General features: G+C 39.7%; 1 protein-coding gene across 4 annotated transcripts in view; it reads right to left on the bottom strand.

Moving 5' to 3' along the window:
* The window catches only part of camsap3 (calmodulin regulated spectrin-associated protein family, member 3), a 57,833-nt gene that overhangs the window by 21,492 nt on the left and 18,364 nt on the right, over positions 1 to 17,977 (bottom strand). For all 4 annotated transcript variants that reach the window (XM_034189470.1, XM_034189473.1, XM_034189471.1 and 1 more), the window contains exon 2: positions 10,006 to 10,268. In XM_034189470.1, coding sequence (XP_034045361.1) covers positions 10,006 to 10,268 — 263 coding nt within the window. The remainder of the gene's footprint in view (positions 1 to 10,005; positions 10,269 to 17,977) is intronic.

Consider the following 17,977-nt stretch of genomic DNA (forward strand, 5'->3'; position numbering starts at 1 on the left):
AGAGTCAGGAGTCTATCACGACCCATGGGATGAAGTAGAGAGTGAGATGAGACCTGTGACAGTTTATCAAGACCGATTATGAGACCTATGTATCTGTTAACTGGTCACACAACTTGTGCAAGTGTTTTAAACAGTTCAATACACTCCCACATATGTTGGAGACCGATGGAGAGTGATGGTGACCAAGAGGGATAATTTTTCCAACCAGGGAGCCCAGCCATTGAGACCAGCCTGCAACCCCAACGAGAGTCAGTGAGTGTGAAGGCGAGCAGAGGCCATTTATCGATTGCAGATCTGTCATGGACTCTGTAAATGGGGCGTTAGCCATTTGTAAAATGCTGATCCCTCAATAGATGGGTTTCCATTGTAGATTTGCACAAACGTTAGCAACGTTTTTAGACTGCTGACAAGAAAAAAAAAAGAAAAAAAAAGAAAGGCAAAATGACATTTCCATCAACTGATTCATGCCACTGCTGGGTTTTGTCATCTCTCGATAATAGTCATTCTCGTGAGGCTCCCGCGAGAACTGACATTCTAATAGTCATGGCGATGGATCAGTAGGCCCCGTTAGATATTGGCATTTTGTGGTTAATCGTTTTCCCACAGTCCTGTCATAACATCATCTGTTATGTTTAAAAAGCTCTCCATCTCTTATTTCATCCAATCATATCACACCATGTATTTCAGAATGTCATGTGATTTTCTGTAGATCATGTGTCCTGCAGTAGAAAGTGCTTCAATTTCAATTTATTTTCATTTATATAATGCCAAATCACAACAGAGTTGCCTCAAGGCGCTTCACACAAGTAAGGTCTAAACCTTACTAATGCCCAAAGCAAGAGTGGTAAAGAAAAACTCCATCATAGTTCTGCGAAATAAGGTTTGTGTTTGTTTCTTTTTTGGAAATCACCTGAAAAACCACCTCACGCAACATAAAGGTTTGTAATATTTGAAGTTATTTTTTACAAAATCTACACATTTCCATCAAATGTATTTTCAAATTACTACTTGAAATTTGACAGTTTGGATGGTAATAGAAATCTACCCATTGTTGGCATTAATACCCTTTTGTTCCCCTTGAGAAACTGACACAAAGAGAAAGTAAGACACCCCATCTCACAATGTCAAAGATAAAAATTCATTTATTCACAGATCTGACGGATCATCCACAAAAGACTTTAAATGTATAGCCCCTGGCCCATGCCCCACAGCGTCATGAAAAATCGGTTCAGCAGGGTAGGCAATGACTGAAAATGCATTACGTCCCAATGTTTAATTAGAGGTAAGTCCTATATACAAACACACACACACACACACTATAAAGGCTGTTGGTGGCTGTGCTTATCCTAAGATGCACGGCTGACACCCATTTACAGCTGGATGGACTGGGACAACACAGAGGAGACGTTTTGTCAAAGGACAGACAGGTAATGTGACTAGGAATCAAACACAGGCTTATATATTGGTAGCTCAACTCCTTATCACAACACATCTTTACGCAATGTTAAAGGAAAAAAAAGTACTGCATCCATCCCTTTATTTGGAGCCAAACTTAAATATAATCATTTGTTGTGTGGTCCATTCCCCATCATTCAAATGAATTTCATGAAAATCAGTTAAACAGATTTTACCTAGTAACAGCCAAACATGGCTAAAATATTTTCTCCCTTGATAGATGTAACATATAACAGACAAAAAATAGTTGCTGGGTTTCCATTATAAATTTGTGCAAAGGTTTAGTGCTATGTTCAGAGTGAATTGTATGTGTATATAGAAATTGCAAAATGACAGCATTTCCACTGAGTGATTTATGCTACTGCTGGGTTTTGTCAATTCTTCTTTCATTCTTGCAAGGTTTGCGTGAGAACTGGAATTTGAAGTGTCATAGCAAAGGATCGGTAAATCCTGCTAAATATTGCCAGTTTTTTTTTTTTGTTTTTTTTTTTGTATTCCAGAGTTGCAGCTCTCAGCCTCTCACTTCATCCATACACATTCATGTCATAGTGCAGCAAATAACTGAAACAATACTTCACATGGTGAAACAAGCACCAAATCCAGCACAAATTCTCCTTAGACATTGCTCTTTTGAAAAAACCGACAGGCCACTTGAATTTCAATAGGCGGTCACGTAGGGGTCAATTGAAGAATTACACAGGGGTTAAAACATAAAAATGCTCCAATCATATTGAAAACTATACCACATTATTTGTCTGATCATAAAGATTCCTAAAAGGTATCGTTTGGACTATCTATGACTGAATGTTATGGAGTTATGGGGTAAAAACCTTAAGAATGGTGACAAAGGTCAATTTCAGTTTGTACAGGGGTCAAAAGTTAAAGTTGCTCCAATTTTAGTAAAAAATGGTGCAAATTGTTGATTGAGCTACTTGGATTAATGAATGGAATAGTTTTGACTGTGCTGAATGCTTGGTCTCTAAAGTAAAGGTCAAATAATGTTGATGTCCATTGAATTCTATGACATGTGACATATGTTACCCTGCAACGTGATAACTAAGCATGATACATGGTGAAAACTATTCCTTTTTGAAACCCTATTAACTGAACCAATAATTTGCATCACCTCTGAACAAAATTGGAGCAACTCTAACTTTTGACTCCTGTACAAACTAAAACTGAACTTTGTCACCATTCTTGTTGTTTTTACCCCATAACTCTATAGAATTCAGTCATAGATAGTTCAAACTATACCTTTTTGAAATCCTTACAATCAGACAAATAATGTGGTATAATTTTCAATATGACTGGAGCATTTTTATATTTTGACCCCTATGTAATTCTTCAATTGACCCCTACATGGCCACCTATTGAAAATTCAAGTGGCTCGTCTTTTTTTTTTTTTTTTTCCCAAAAGTGTAATATCTAAGATGTACTTTTGCCAAATTTGGTGCTTGTATCACCATTTGAAGGATTCCTCTGTAAATATTCTGTTATCTGCTGCACTATCATGTATTTTACAATTTCATGTGATTCTTTCTGTACGCCCTGTGATCTGTAATAGCGGAAAAAAACTGTTTCCCTGCAGTTTTTTGAAATAAGGCTTTTCTGAATTGCCTGAAAAACCACATCAGGCAAGCATAAAAACCCTTTTTTGTGATATTTGAGATTTTTCAAATCGCAAGACTGCCTAAGGTGCAATTAATAAGGAAAAATCATTTTATTTGCACATGCCATGCGGCAAGATTTAACAGTCAAATGTTTTTTACAGAGTTAAAAAAGGAAGCTGGTAGTGTTTTTGGTCAAACTGTGGCATGTCATTGGAACTGGGGAACTTCAATGGTTTATTACAAATGAAAGTCATATGGTCATTGCAATATCGAACCGTGACATTGCACATTGCACGTTTTTCTCATATCACGCAGGCCTAAATCTAAACCTGCCTTGTGTCAGATGTACAAAAAAAGGGCTAACCATACTGTCATGCTGAACAGAAGCTATTTAGAGGACAGACTACTGAGTAATTCATGAAAGAAAACGTGTTAGTGAAAGGAGGTAAAATGAGACAGCGGGGAGTTACAGATTTCTCATTGGAGGAGAGCCTCAGTAAGCTAAATCACAAGTCTCCCTAATGAGAGGGGAGCAGCTCCAGAACACAGCACAAACCCTGCCAGATCACCATAACAACCAAGCAGATGACCCACAATGCACCTCAACGCAAGCCTGACCGCCACACTGCTCCGCGGCTCCTGGCCAGGTGCCCAAACTGCTCGGAAATATCCAACCGGCAAACAGTTAGCACTCCTCAAACCGATGTGACCTTTTAAACCCCACCAATATGAAATCATTACACATTTGGATAATGGGGTCGGCATCAGGGCCAAACAAAGAATGCAACTGCATCTTGTTGATTATCAAGTGGGATTATGATGAGGGCAAAACCTGATTATGTCTGAATTATGACTTAACCTCATTTGCCTCCTGCAGAGACAAATCAGGGGGAGGCAAGCGGGGGGGGGAATCAGCAGGTTCTGGGTCCAGAAGGCGATTTTGCACAGGAGCTTCCACCAAAAACAACACTGTCATGCACTTTTAATTCTATACTTGAATTTGTGGGAGGTGGAATTTCTCTTTCTATACAAAACCTGTTGACATATTCGGAGTGGCTATACGCCCAACCGTTGGGTCAATAAAGTAAATTCGCGAGCATATACACCGAACCACAACTGATCAATGAGCGCGCTTGTAAACTCACTTCCGGTTTCAACGCGGGAGAGGAAAAAAGTCAGATATTTTCTCGCCAGCTGCGGGAGGGTTCGCAGCCCGCGGAGGAGCTGTGATCTAAAGTGGTTCTGTTTGGCTCATCACACCCAGGGAACTGTGACAAACTAACACCATCTTACAGCCAACAAGCAGCATTTTGTTCAAAAACTGTTTCATCGTTAACAAAATGCTTATGAAGTTTGTCTGTTTTTTTTATGCAGTCTGTCTGTTTTCATCCATTGCGGTGTTTTCGCAGTAATTAAAGACTGCAGTCATTAAATGTGTCAAACATACGCCGCAACAGAGCATTAAACAGTGGTGTAAAAAAATGTAGTTTAGATGCACAAAACGTGTCAAATACACAATCACGGTTGGGCGAATAAGATAAGACATTATATTTTTCTGCCAAACGGTTGGGTGTATAGCCTTTGCCTTACATTTTTCCCCTCCTTGCAACACTGTGCTCAGATCTTACTACCAGTCCACATTATCCATTCATTCATTCATTATTTACTACACGTGCTTACTCCAATCAAGGGTCACGGGGAGCTGGAGTCTACTCCAGAAGTCATAGGACGTGAGGCGGTGTAAATATTGGACAGGATTCCAGCCTATATTGCAGAGCCACATATGGACAGTCAAACTCATTCACATTCACTCACATTTCTACAGTCAATTTAGAGTCACCAATTCTTTGGAAGTGGGAGGAAACTGAAGCACCCGGAGAGAACCCACAAACACGATGGTGAAAACACACACACACACTCCAGACAGAAAGGCCCCAGGTGGGAAGCAATCCCACAAACCTCTTGGTGTGAGGCAACAGTGCTACCCACTGACCCACAGTGCCGCCCCAGTCAACATTAACAAAGAACTAATTTTGATCCAATGAAACACTCTGCTGCCTCAGTTTTCAATTAATGTGTCGAGTGAAGCCGATCGGAAACCTGCAAACACATCAGGACAATCTGAGACCAAGTATCAGTTCTGATCCAAAACTGACAGGATCCACTGCGGTTCTGCTGTATTATGACTTTAAAGCCCAATTTACTCATTAACAGAATGTTTGACATTCATCATAAAGATGCAGCACTTTTACCACTAACAAATTTATCAAACTAGTCTGCCGTTGTGGGAACAGACTGGCAGATGTTGAGGCACTGCTCGGCTCTAGTATGGCATCCAGTCGTGGATGATGACGTTCAGTCTGTATAGCAGATTATCGCTAATCTTCATAGATCTCTATCATCAATCTGAGTAGTAAAGGGGGCGGCGCCACAACCAGAGGGACAGTTTGCCCAGAGAAAGGAGGCAATGGACGAAACCTGATTCCATCAATGAGGAAGCAACTTCACAAGGCTTTTCTTTGAGGATCACTAAAATTGTGGGAGGATGTTCACATACATTCTTCATGGAAATGAGTCAGTACTGGACTGATCTCTATGAACCATTGTCTCTCGGTCATCAAGTATTTGGTTCAACAAACAGGAGGTCACCGGTACTCTGTCCAGATCCTGTACAACTACTCCTATGGGTTCAGCTAAACCTACATCCCCGGATTTACCGGCTCAATCTTTACATGCTTTGAACATCAATCATGTAAGATGTGGAGTGAGTAAGAGACATCAACAGTGCTACAGCAGATTGCTGCTGCTTCAAAACCATTTACTGGACAAGACCCACTCTGATGCGCCATCCTTCTAATGCTGCAGCAACATGACCCACTTTCACAGCCTGCCTCACTGTAGCTACAGTGCCAGTCAGTGGCAGACAAGCTCAGAAAGCATCGCAGGGCCAAGCAGTGACAAGAAGGCTTAAATAGCACAGCAGCAAAAAGCAAATGCAGCATTAACTGTTACTGCCAAAATAAGAGTTTAGTGAGCAGGAATTACAGCAGAGATGGTCCATGACTTGATCTGGCAGGCCAAATCACAGATAAAGAGGCACACAAACAGCTAAATTCAAGAACCCAAAGACACCTTTGAAAGCAAGTTAAGGCACTGTATAATTCTGACTACAACAGAACTGTCTGTAATGATTTTGACATTGCTGGGTAGTAGGGATGTGAATCGTACAACAACTCACGATTCAATTCGATTCCGATTCTTGGGGTGACGATTCGATTCAGAGTCAATTTTCGATTCAAAGAGCTCTGAGAAAGTTATATTACTTAAAAAATGTTTATGTTTAAAGTAGACCTGCATTGAAATAAATGTGGTCAGATTTCAGAAAGAAATAGCTGATATGTATTTATAAGACCCTTGTGAATGCAGTAAAATAAATCTGTAAGCCCAAATTTGTAATTTGGCGGAGAAATCTTCGTTTAAAAATGACAAATTTGCAGCTAAAATTTAGCCCGTGAAAACAGTTTGTACAGCCGTATCATTTCCATGACGTCAGGGACAAGACGATGCGCTCCCGCCTTCAGTCCGATCCCGCGTTGAAATTGATTTTATCTGTTAGTAATGTTACTTATACACGTCTGGTTTCAACATCCAAAAGTAAGCTGCAATGAATGTGCGATACAGATCTGTGTGCTCAGATCAGAAACGACATCGACAGCGGGCGGCGTTCTTCCTCTCCTGCTCTCTGCCTCCGCTGCGCTTATTAAGTCTGCGGGCTCGTTAACGAGCTCATTAACCGCCGACGCGGGCCACTCACACCGCCCGTGTCTGCTTTGCAGCCGGTGTGCCAGATTCAGCGCACAACACCGGCATCACCTCTCTGTCTACTGAATGGAGCTGCAGCACACTTGGAACAAGTCCAGAGACTACGCTCGCCGTTTTGATGTGGAGCGGTCGGTGACACCTGTTGCTGCAAGGACAGACTTCTTGCCTCAAAATCCACAGCACCGCACGTCTCGGCAATCGGAGCCCCAGAGCTCCATGGACGCTGAGAGAGGTTTATATATTTTTAATGACGGATTCTTTGCGGGTCTCGCCTCCATATCCCGCGATGGTAACGGAGGCGAAAGACAGTAGATTTTCACTGCGACACAACTCAATCAAACGGGCGTATGAAAAAGTCCCCCAAGATAATTTTCAAGCACAAATAAAAGAAATGTGTACTCACCAAACGTGCCGCAAGACAATATGAAGTTTTAAAAAAGTAGATCCTTCCGTATCAGGCAAGAAAAAGGTGCAGATGCAAACTGACATAAATCCACAAATTACAATTGGCGCAATGCATGCTGGGAGAGGGTCTCGTCCGTGACGTCTCGGCAGCGTCCATGATGAGAGGGGCAATCTGCGGAGGCCTAAATGTTAGCTGTAAATTTGTATTTTCAAATGAAGATTTCTCCGTTGAATGACAGATCTGGGCTTGCAGATTTACTTTACTACATTCAGAAGGATCTCATGTGTAAATGTAAGTCATTTTTTGTTCAAAAAATCTGACTGCATTTTTTTCAATGCAGGTCTCCTTTAAGAAAATGCAGCTTTATAAGGTTAATCAAGTGATTCTAGATGTAAATTTACTTATCTGCTTCGCTCGTTCTGAGTTGGATGGCAGTTTAGCGAAGCGCTGGTCAGTAGTCAGCAGAGACCACTGCTCCCCTCTTTTAGCTCCGGGTCATAGCGTAGCATGTGGGCTTGCGGATGTGAAGTGTTTCCGAAGTACTTCATTTTGCAGATTTTGCACACTGCATAAGTCATGTCAAGTTCCTTCTTATGCAGCAAATAATAAAATCCAAAATGCACCCAAACATTTGCCTTCAGAAAAGACGGTGCTGGCTGAATTAGCTTTTCGTCTGCCATGCTAAGCTACAGCCACTGAACACTGCAGCTCACGAGTGTTTGAAGCATGCTGGACCACTCCCCGCCTCACGGGGACGCTGTAGTACAGAAGCCGTTGCTTGACAAACAGTACACGCAGCGAGTAAGCAAGAAAATGTAAAAAAAATAAATAAAAAAAAAAAAAAAAACTTTTTAAAAATCGATTCTTGGACATTGTGGACCGATTCAGAATCGTAATAAATAAGAGTCGCGATTCGGACGTGAATCGATTTTTTCCTGACACCCCTACTGGGTAGTGCAAGATAGCACTAGACTAGTCACCAGTGGTTGAGACATTGCTGTCATGTATAATAAGATGTACAGTTCATTTAATTGCATCTGCTTAGTGCCAGCACAGAGCAGCAAAGACGACCAAAAAAAAAAAAAACAATGCCCATCCGACAACAAAGGGAACTTCTTCACAGATCTCTGGAGACATCGGCAAGTGTTCAAAAGAAGCCTGTATGTGAATGAACCGTAAGGGAATTCTAGACAAACACACAAGATCTGTGCGTCTTTTTTTTGGCCATTTTTCAGAGAATATGAATCATAAACTATTTTCCCCCACTCATGGTTAATGGTTCTGTGAAACCAGTTATTGTCAAACAACTGTATTTACTCTCTTGCATTCAATTTCTCTGAAAAATGGCTAAAAAAAAAAAAAAAAAACATAAATCCTGCCAGGGTATGTAAACTTCTGAGCACAACTGTATATTGCAATGGGAGGGAATACAGGAATTTTCCAACTTAAATGGCTATTTGGAAAGAACAACTAATTCTATATTGGTTAGGGTGATTTTGTAGGACAATGCATCTGTACAGAAAACAAAACTTATACAACCAGAAGTTGAAAAACGCTTCAAGAAACACAAATTAACTGTTGTTGGTCAACGTCATCCTTACTGCACCCCAACTCATTCCATTCAACTGACGCCAATTTTGTTTTTGTGCACCATTTGTGTTTTTTCTTCTGTTTTGTTCATTTTCAACACTGCTTTACCAGACAAAAGATTCTTTCACAGTCAAATCACACGGAAAACATATGGTTCTTCCATTCTGACAATTAAAAAAGTCCTAGCTACAACGCTACTGACCAGTGGGAATGTGCATCAACTTGAGCATTTTGTGAAAAGACAAAGCAATAAAGTAGTTAATGTTTTTGAGGACTGTTTGGGTGGTAGCTGGCACACAGGGTCCCATTTCCAGGAACCTCTTTGTCTAGAATTTAATACTGACGGGCAGACATGCACCAGAGGATTGTCACCAAAAAACAAACAAACAAAACTGTATGGAAGAACCCTTAAATTGGAGTAAAGTGTGTTTTTTTCTTTTTCTTTTTTTAAAAAAAGCCATTACAATTCCTTGTCTGAATGCAAATTAATTCAGTGTGGGTTTTCAGGCTGAAGATTTTAGTATCATACTATTTATTGTGTGCCATAAATACCAAGAGGAAAAAAAAAAATTCTGTCATATGCCAAGAGGACAAACCGGTTTCTCTTGATTCATGTTACTGAGACAATACTCCCTCAAACCATAAAGTACATACAGTTTCACAAAAATCTTTAGCTATTGTTACGCACACGATCCAGAGCTCACACCCTGAAATTAAAGGAGCGCTCCTGTGTGTCGCCATTGATTCTTCAGCTCTTCAAAGCTGGAACCACTCATCCTCCGTGATGCGGAGTGCAGCGTGGAGGATGGGAGCTGGGCTGAATGAGTGAGGGATATTTTTGATGTCCTTTAATCCACAGAATCAAAGCACCTACGCAAACAATCGGCACAGGACTCTGATTTTCTACAAATGCCTGGATAGTAGAGTCCAGTAGAGCGAGATGGGAGGGACGGCCTCCTGATCGGCAAACAAAAGCAGTTTTTAGTCCAAACAGCTCAAATGTCGCCTTGTATCAGTGAAGACTGCTACGAAAAAAGAAGAAAAACTGACAAAGTGATGTGGAACCTAATTACTGAGTGAAAGCTCTCATGTAAACACCACAGCATTTTTGTTTGTTTTTACCATTTTGATGGGATTATGCCGGAGATCTGCATCAGTCACTGGTGCATCCTGGTCTTTAGAAACAAGGCCTCTTTGAGCAAGGAGCTGCAGCAGGGTGGTGTTGTCTTTGGGTTGCACCTCGGCTCCAGTGTCCTCTGTTAGCTGGCTGTAAGTGCGGCAATAGACCTCTGAGGACTGTAGGAGGCGTGCGACAGGAGGTTTAAGGTGCTCCTGTTCATACTGGTCACAGTAAAAGGGGTCACGTAGCTCCGCTGGAACATTCTCTACCAAAAATAAAACAACCATGTAAATTCAGAGACTGGCAAAGGTACTGTAAACAGAAATTAACAGAAAATATCTGCACACAGAATCACAAATGAGATACGTCATAACACTCAGAAAATAAATTTAGAAAAGATAATCATGTCTTTATTATAAGCATGAGAGAGAATGGATAAATGTTATACAGACACACCAATAAAATTTGTAGGATCTCCACAGCCTGCATGGCACACGTGGCAAATAAATGCACTATGTGGTGAGCCAGATTTGCTTGCTCCGTTACAGAACAGACTCACATCAAGACAGACATTCTCAAAGTAAAAAAATAAAGACTACCAGCTCCACTGAGAAGAACAACCCCCCCCCCCCAAAAAAAAACTGAATAGGGCAGTCACCCGCTTGTAGAATAATAACCACACACTGATCACACACGATCGTCAGCTGGTGTTGCAGAGCTCCTCAAAGTTATCTCACAATTCTGGCACGTTACAAAATGGTCCATTATCTTCTGAAAATAGTGTATTGTGACTTTTTTCCAATGTAAGAAATCCATCTGCATGTCCAGGCAGCCTGACAAACAGGTCGTGGAGACATTCCACATACTGTGTCCTGTGACACAAACACCAGCATCACCACACGTTAGGATCCAAAATCCGACAGACTGAAAAAAAAAATTAAGAGATGCAGGGTAAAGTGTGTCGTCTCCTGTCATGTATCCTCTGTAAATCCGAATCGTCACTTTCGAATGAAAGCTCAGAAGCTTCGTTATTGGACAAAGCAGCGTTCATTTCCCTCTCTCTGTCAGCCATCGGGATGTTTCTGCTTTTCCTGCTTTTTTTTTTTTTGGACAACACAGAGGGGTATCAAAATCTGAATCACAAGGACAATGTGAACTTTTCACAGTTTGAAGTGAATGCCAACAGCATGGTGACATTGAGACTTGGGAATTCAAACTTTTCAAATTGAAAATTATGCAGGGGAAATATGTAAAAAAAAAAAAATAAATAATAATAATAATAATAATGTCTGGAATGTCCCCCATTTTAAATGGTCTCTCTGTACATTCTTTTCTCTATCAACTAAGTTTATTGTATATTCGAAACATGTACGAGGGCTGTCAATAAAGTATAGGTCCTTTTTATTTTTTCAAAAACTATATGGATTTCATTCATATGTTTTGTATGTGGAGGTTTTCAGCTTGAAACAGGCTGACGACGGCGCCTGGGACCGCTGCACGACGTCTCGCTCCGTGGGAAGTCCTTAAAGCGACAGTATCACCTCAAAATCTCTCATCAGCCGTTAAAATTTTCACCGAAAACCAGCTTAATTTTTCGAACCGTGTCCACTTCAATGTGTCTCACAGGTTTAGAAAAAATTTTGATCAAACAAAGCGCCAGTCTCTCAGCAACGTCTCAGACAAAGGAATTCCGACGAGGGGCTGGACGACTCCTCCCACAAGGAGTGCTCACAGGCAAATGACGTCACCGACAGGCGTGGAAAAACTCACGCATGCGCACGAGGGTTCAAGCATGTCTGACGTAAAAACATATGAATGAAATCCATATAGTTTTTGAAAAAAATAAAAAGGACCTATACTTTATTGACAGCCCTCGTATACAGCGTCAATGAAACGCAAACATTTTAGATTAATTTCACTAATCAATAATCAACAGCAGAGTGTCAGACCAGAAATGGTATTAAGAGATTTTAATTTTTGTCTTAGGACTTCAGGACACAAGGTCAGATAGGACCCTGAGTGGCAGCGCTGTGCGCCGCTCAGGGTGATAGTTGCCAACAGCCCCCTTACACTAAAAATATCTGGGGAGAATCCTGTGTAATCATATGAGTGAGTAGAGCATGAAGGTTAGTGGGGCATGACAAGGTCAGTGAGGCTGACAGATTAAGAAAGAAAAAGAAAAGCTCTCTGTCTTTCCCATTCCAAAAGCCTTGGCTTGTGTTTTGTCAAAGTTTAATGAAAAATGCTACTTCAAATTTTCACAGAGACTGATGCATAACAAAGTGCGCAACATGCAAATGCTTCTTGATTCAATTATTCAACCATAAACTAATCCACACAAAAAAAAAACCCAGAAATGCCTGTCTCAACAATGTGTTGCCCTTTCAAAAAAAAAAAAAAAAAAAAAGGGGGGGGGGGGCAAATCACAGTAAACATTATCCTAAAGACACACCCTCTGCTAAACAGGTTTCTCTGACGAAACCAGCAGCACACCAAACAGGACGTGTTGATGCTCAAACAGACCAGAGAAGGTGCGTCACCATTTTAAATTCCCTGAAGGAAATGTGTCCTCACAGCTGAGAAACAGAAGGACTAGTCATAGGACTGGGCAATATGGTGCACAACAAAGAAAAGGAGTGAGGATTTTTTTTTTCCTGTATCATTATCAATATTTATTGTTAGGGGTGCATCAAAAAACAGTATAATTTACAAGTACAAATAAAAAAATGTGAGGTCTGCTGCAATAGTATCTATGAATTACACTGTCAATGCCCAAATGTTTGCTTTTAATGTTACTACACAAAATTTTATGAATTCTAAAATCTTCAAGCAGAATGTGGAAACCATAGCTCTCAAACCCAATCAACAATTCAAGTGTCAATATTTAATAATCTTTGTAATTCCATGAAAGTGTTTTGTTATTTACCTATATAAAGAAACCTGATGGGAGAGCACTGTGATGTGAACCATAATGTGAACTGTGGAGGTGGTGGACAGTCTCACGCATAACATTTATCACAATATATCATTTAATAATGATGGCAGTTTGAAGAGTATCCTGATAATGACACAAATGTTTAAAAAAAAAAACGGGAGTCAGTTAAGTTGTTTTTGTTGCTGTTGCTGTTATATTTTGTTTTGGAAACACTTTGTAATTTTACACACACACACACACAGCTCGATTGTACTAGACAAATAAATATTAATCCTACTATGGTAATAAGAAGACAATGTCTAGTGTTTTTAATTGTGGAAGGTCGGGCCAGGAGGCATGTCTATCGCCAAGGAAAATGCCTGATGGTGACTACAACTGCAGCAAAGTTTTTTCAAAGCTTGCAATACAATCTTTGAAAAATCTTGGTGTCATGTTTGATCAACAAATTAGAATGACAAATCATGTGAATTACATCTGTCAGAAAGGTTATCATCAGTTGAAACGAATAAGACAAATAAGAAAATATTTGGATAAATCTGCCACGGAGAGAATTGTGCACGCTTTTGTGACCTCTAATATAGACTGCTCTGCTCTATGGAGTACCGAAGTGTGTTATCAATAAGCTGCAAAAACTGCAAAATTGTGCAGCTAGAGTGGTGTGAGGGGCCAGGAAATACGATCATGTCACACCGTTGTTGAAAGATCTCCACTGGCTACCGGTGAAATATCGTATTTCCTTTAAGACTGCCCTTCTGACATATAAATGTCTGAACGGGCTAGCACCACCTTACTTAAGAGATCTTACTGAAGTGTACAGCCCACAGCGTATCTTACAATCCAGTAGCCAGCTCAACCTGAAGGTTCCGAGATGTTGAACTCAGGTTGGGACTCGAGCTTTCACACACACACACACACGTGTGTGGAACTCTCTACCCAGTGACATTAAAATCCTAGATTTGGACAATTTTAAGAGACACTTAAAGTTATATTATTTTAAACAAGCATTTTAAGCTAATATTATATTTTATCATTTTAGTATATCTGTGTTTTACTTTTATTTTTATTTAATTTATTGTAAGTGCATTGAGATGTTTATTATTATGCACTAAACAAACTGTTAAACTGTCAATTGCAGGGGTATAGAAGCTTGCAAATAAAAATAAATAAAATCATGGTTCAGTATGTACCATGGGTTAGGACAGAAAGGCCCACACCAAAAATCTTTTGGTACTATTACATGTATTATATAATGGCTGAGTGCATCCTTTATGTTCATTTGATTGGCGCTTTGTATATCACATGACATAGATTAATTCATCCCATTTGTGTTGCATTGCATTTAGAGAGCAAATTTGGTTCCATATGTTTGGTACCATTGCACTCGACCTACGCATGTCCTCGTGCACGCACACACACGCGCGCGTGGGCACGCACATCATGCGCACACACACAAAACAAAATCCACTGTGCTGGCTGGAGGCTGTGAGCAGGAAGAGAGAAGAGAAGCTGGACTCATTTCTGAAGTGATTTTTTTTTTCCCGCTGCAATGAGGACATACACAGTCTTTCTTTGGGAGTATACATACGCACAAGGACCGACCAAGTTGCGTGTGTGTGCGCACGCGGGGGAGAACAACTCTCTCGAGACATGATTTGACTGAGCTAACTGACGCTGCTGATTCTTGTAAGATACACACACCAAATCAGCTGGAACATACCACTCAACGAGGCTTCACCTCGTTGAGTGGTATGTTCCAGCTTTCACCTCTTTAAATATTCGTACCACTGAACTCAAACATGCATTATTTGTAGAGCCCGACTGATATGGATTTTTTTGAGTCCGATAACGATATTTGGATGAAAGAAAATGCAGATAATCGATAAATCGACTGATTTGCCAATAGTCGATAAATCAGCCGATATTTTATTTTTTTTTTTAATTAATGAAATGTTCTTTTTTGGACCCTTAACAAAAATGGTATGAGCTAAAAGCTGAAGCTTTGTCCTCATATTGATTAACTTTATAACAGAGAAGACTTTTCAAGTTCAAAAAATGCAAAAATGAAATTGGAGCAGTTAGGGGCTATTCAAATGGGCCAACTAGTAAGATATTACTCCTGAAAACAATCTTTGCCATATCACATGAGGTAAATCTGCCCTACGATTGGATTTTGGAAAACCATGTGACAGAGAACCAATTCCGATTGGACACTCACATTGCACACGTCATCACACATCTTCAATGAGGAGTACCAAGATGGCCGACGGTGGATCAAAAGACTGCGGAGTTAACTTTTCTGCAAAAAAAGTAAGTTTCTATCTCATATTATTAAAACGTTATTTACAATTTAGCAAAGCTTGGTCCCAGCCGTCGTATATGACGGCGTCGGTCCCAGAGGGTTAATAGCAAATGGCAGTAATTCCCAGAACCCTTCCGAACGACCAGTGAATCTGAATGTTTTAACCTCTTAGCAGTAAACAAAAGTTTTTCATGCTAGAAATAAGGTCTACACAACGTGGGCTTAATAAAAAGCGTGACCGACGCAATGAAGCACATTTGACACATTACTACATAAACTGAGTTAATCAAACTGAGTTGACCTGAAACGGGAGAAATGTGGGGTGAATGTAATCATAAAGTTATTACAAACAACATCCTTATAAACTTATTTGTATGCTTTTGTCAGCCGATCAGTGCAGTGTGACGGAAAACTACGGGGGCTGGTGATGAACACATTTAAGCAGGGGTGTAAGCAGCTCTCAGCTGAATGGAGTCAGAGCTCCATCTACTGGACAAACAGTGCAAGGACATTTTACATTGCCGACAGAAACATTATTTCAGTAACTGTTCTGTTTATGAGAAATTATTGGCGTTCTATCGGCAAAATTTCGGCAGATAGTGAGTACTTTGAAAAGGGCTTATATCGGCCGATAATATCGGCCGGGCTCTAATTAATTGTATACCATTACACTGCTACTAAATGCTAATCTCTATTCACACAGTTAAGCCTTTGTGTCTTTTCTAAACCTGCAAAACCATCAATGCCATTATAATACTTTATTAGATAATGCTTTGTCAATTTCCTCAGCTATTCCACTATCGCCCTGTTTTTTGTTTATCTATTTCCAACACTTTCTTTCCCACCGGTAGTGAGGCAAGCTAAAAACAGCAGACTTTAGCTGTGTTTACATGGATCCCAATAATCCATTTTGATTCAGAATGATTGACAGTCTGAATGCAAATATCTCATAAATTCTTCAATTACAATTAAATGGATCAATGTAATCAGAAATCCTATCAGATCTATACAAGGGTGGTTCAATCCTTTAGTAATTTATTAGATCAGAAAATACTAGCTGTAAACGTCCGACTGGCCTGTTCTCAACTTTCTGTGTATCCTTGTCAAGGACCCTTGTCACCTGGACATATTTAATAGAGCAAAATCAGTAAACCAAAACAATTATCAGCTGCAAACAACGACAAATTCACCAGAAGTCACACCTTCCACCCTGCATTGCAGCAGTGTCAAAACACACAATGACATATAAAAAGAAAAACTGCCCCAGAATGCAAACAAAGATGCAAATAACTCACTGAGATGGGACTGACTGATACAAGTATGGCTTCCAGGTGACAACATGAATAAGGACTGTGTGTCATACAGAATCAAGACTCAAAGTCCATACAAACACCAAGTTTCTAATTCGTAACACCATTTTTATAAACTCTACATCTGCATAACAAATACTGGTGGTGGTGGTGGTGGTGGGTGGGGGGGCATCCAACAACACATCTAAATGTAATGAGAGGTAAGAGTTCTTACCTCTCATGTCTTTATATACCATGTATTTGTTTACCAAAGAACCTCTTAGGTTCTTTGGTAAACACAAGCAACAAGGCGACATCCTCCTCAGGGCCTTTGTTGACTCACCATAGTTACAATGATAGAGAGGATGACTAATCTCTCCTGTAGGATTTCAAAATGGTACAAGCAGCTTTGTAGCTAGGTGGAGCTGAAGACACATTAAAGAAAAAAGGCTTTGAAACATGCAAGGTCAGAGCAGGATGCTTTGATGCAGTAGAACGATTTAATTGGAGAAAAAAGAATAAACAACTTTAGAAGTCTGATATTAATCTGATGATCAAATAAGGAATGAACAAGTTTGGATGTGGAATCATAACTAAAATTTAAGTTCTTTACCCATCGATTACAAAACAGGCTTAACAACAGAGTAGGAAAGAACTTGTATTTTCACATGTACAAGTTTCTACTAATCCTGTAATCCAGAAAATCAAGAGTTTCTGGTTTTATTCCAACATAAAGCCACAAACTAGTTTGAATCATAGTCAAATGTTCCTCATAGAGTGTGGGTAAAGTCTGAGTCCCTCCTCCTAAGAACGTTTACTTCACCTTGACAAACACAAAGCCTAGAAAGAAAAAAAAAAAAAAGCAAAATTAATACAGTTGGAAAAAATAAAGCAAATGTATTAAAAGAATCAAACTACAGTCATTTGAGATTAGGGCTGTAACTAATCAATTTGTAATCAATCTGTCAGTTTTTCTTTTTATTACCTGTTTCTTATGAGCCGTGTCATTATTTTCTGATATGTCAATTATCCTTTGGTTAATTTATAAGCAAAGCATTATATATACACACACACACACACACACAATCTACCAATCAAATGACAGGGATATATTTAGAACAATGCTTGAGGGTGTAATTGCTGCCAAAGGTGCATCAACAAAGTATTAAGCAAAGCCTGTGAATACTTATGTACAAGCGATTTCTTCGTTTTTTATTTTTAATAAGTTGGCAAAATTATATTGTCATTATGGGGTGTTGTGAGTAGAATTCTGAGGTAAAAAAAATTAATTTACTTTTTTGGAATAAGGCTATAACATTAAAAAATGTGGAAAAAGTGAAGCACTAAATACTTTCTGGATGCACTGTATGTTTTGACTGCACATAAAATAAATAATAATAATAATTAGTTTAACCATAAATGCCAGAAAAAAAATGTTTAAGCGCCCATTA

The sequence above is a fragment of the Thalassophryne amazonica genome, chromosome 16, assembly GCF_902500255.1.
Source record: "Thalassophryne amazonica chromosome 16, fThaAma1.1, whole genome shotgun sequence".
Classification (NCBI taxonomy): domain Eukaryota; kingdom Metazoa; phylum Chordata; class Actinopteri; order Batrachoidiformes; family Batrachoididae; genus Thalassophryne; species Thalassophryne amazonica.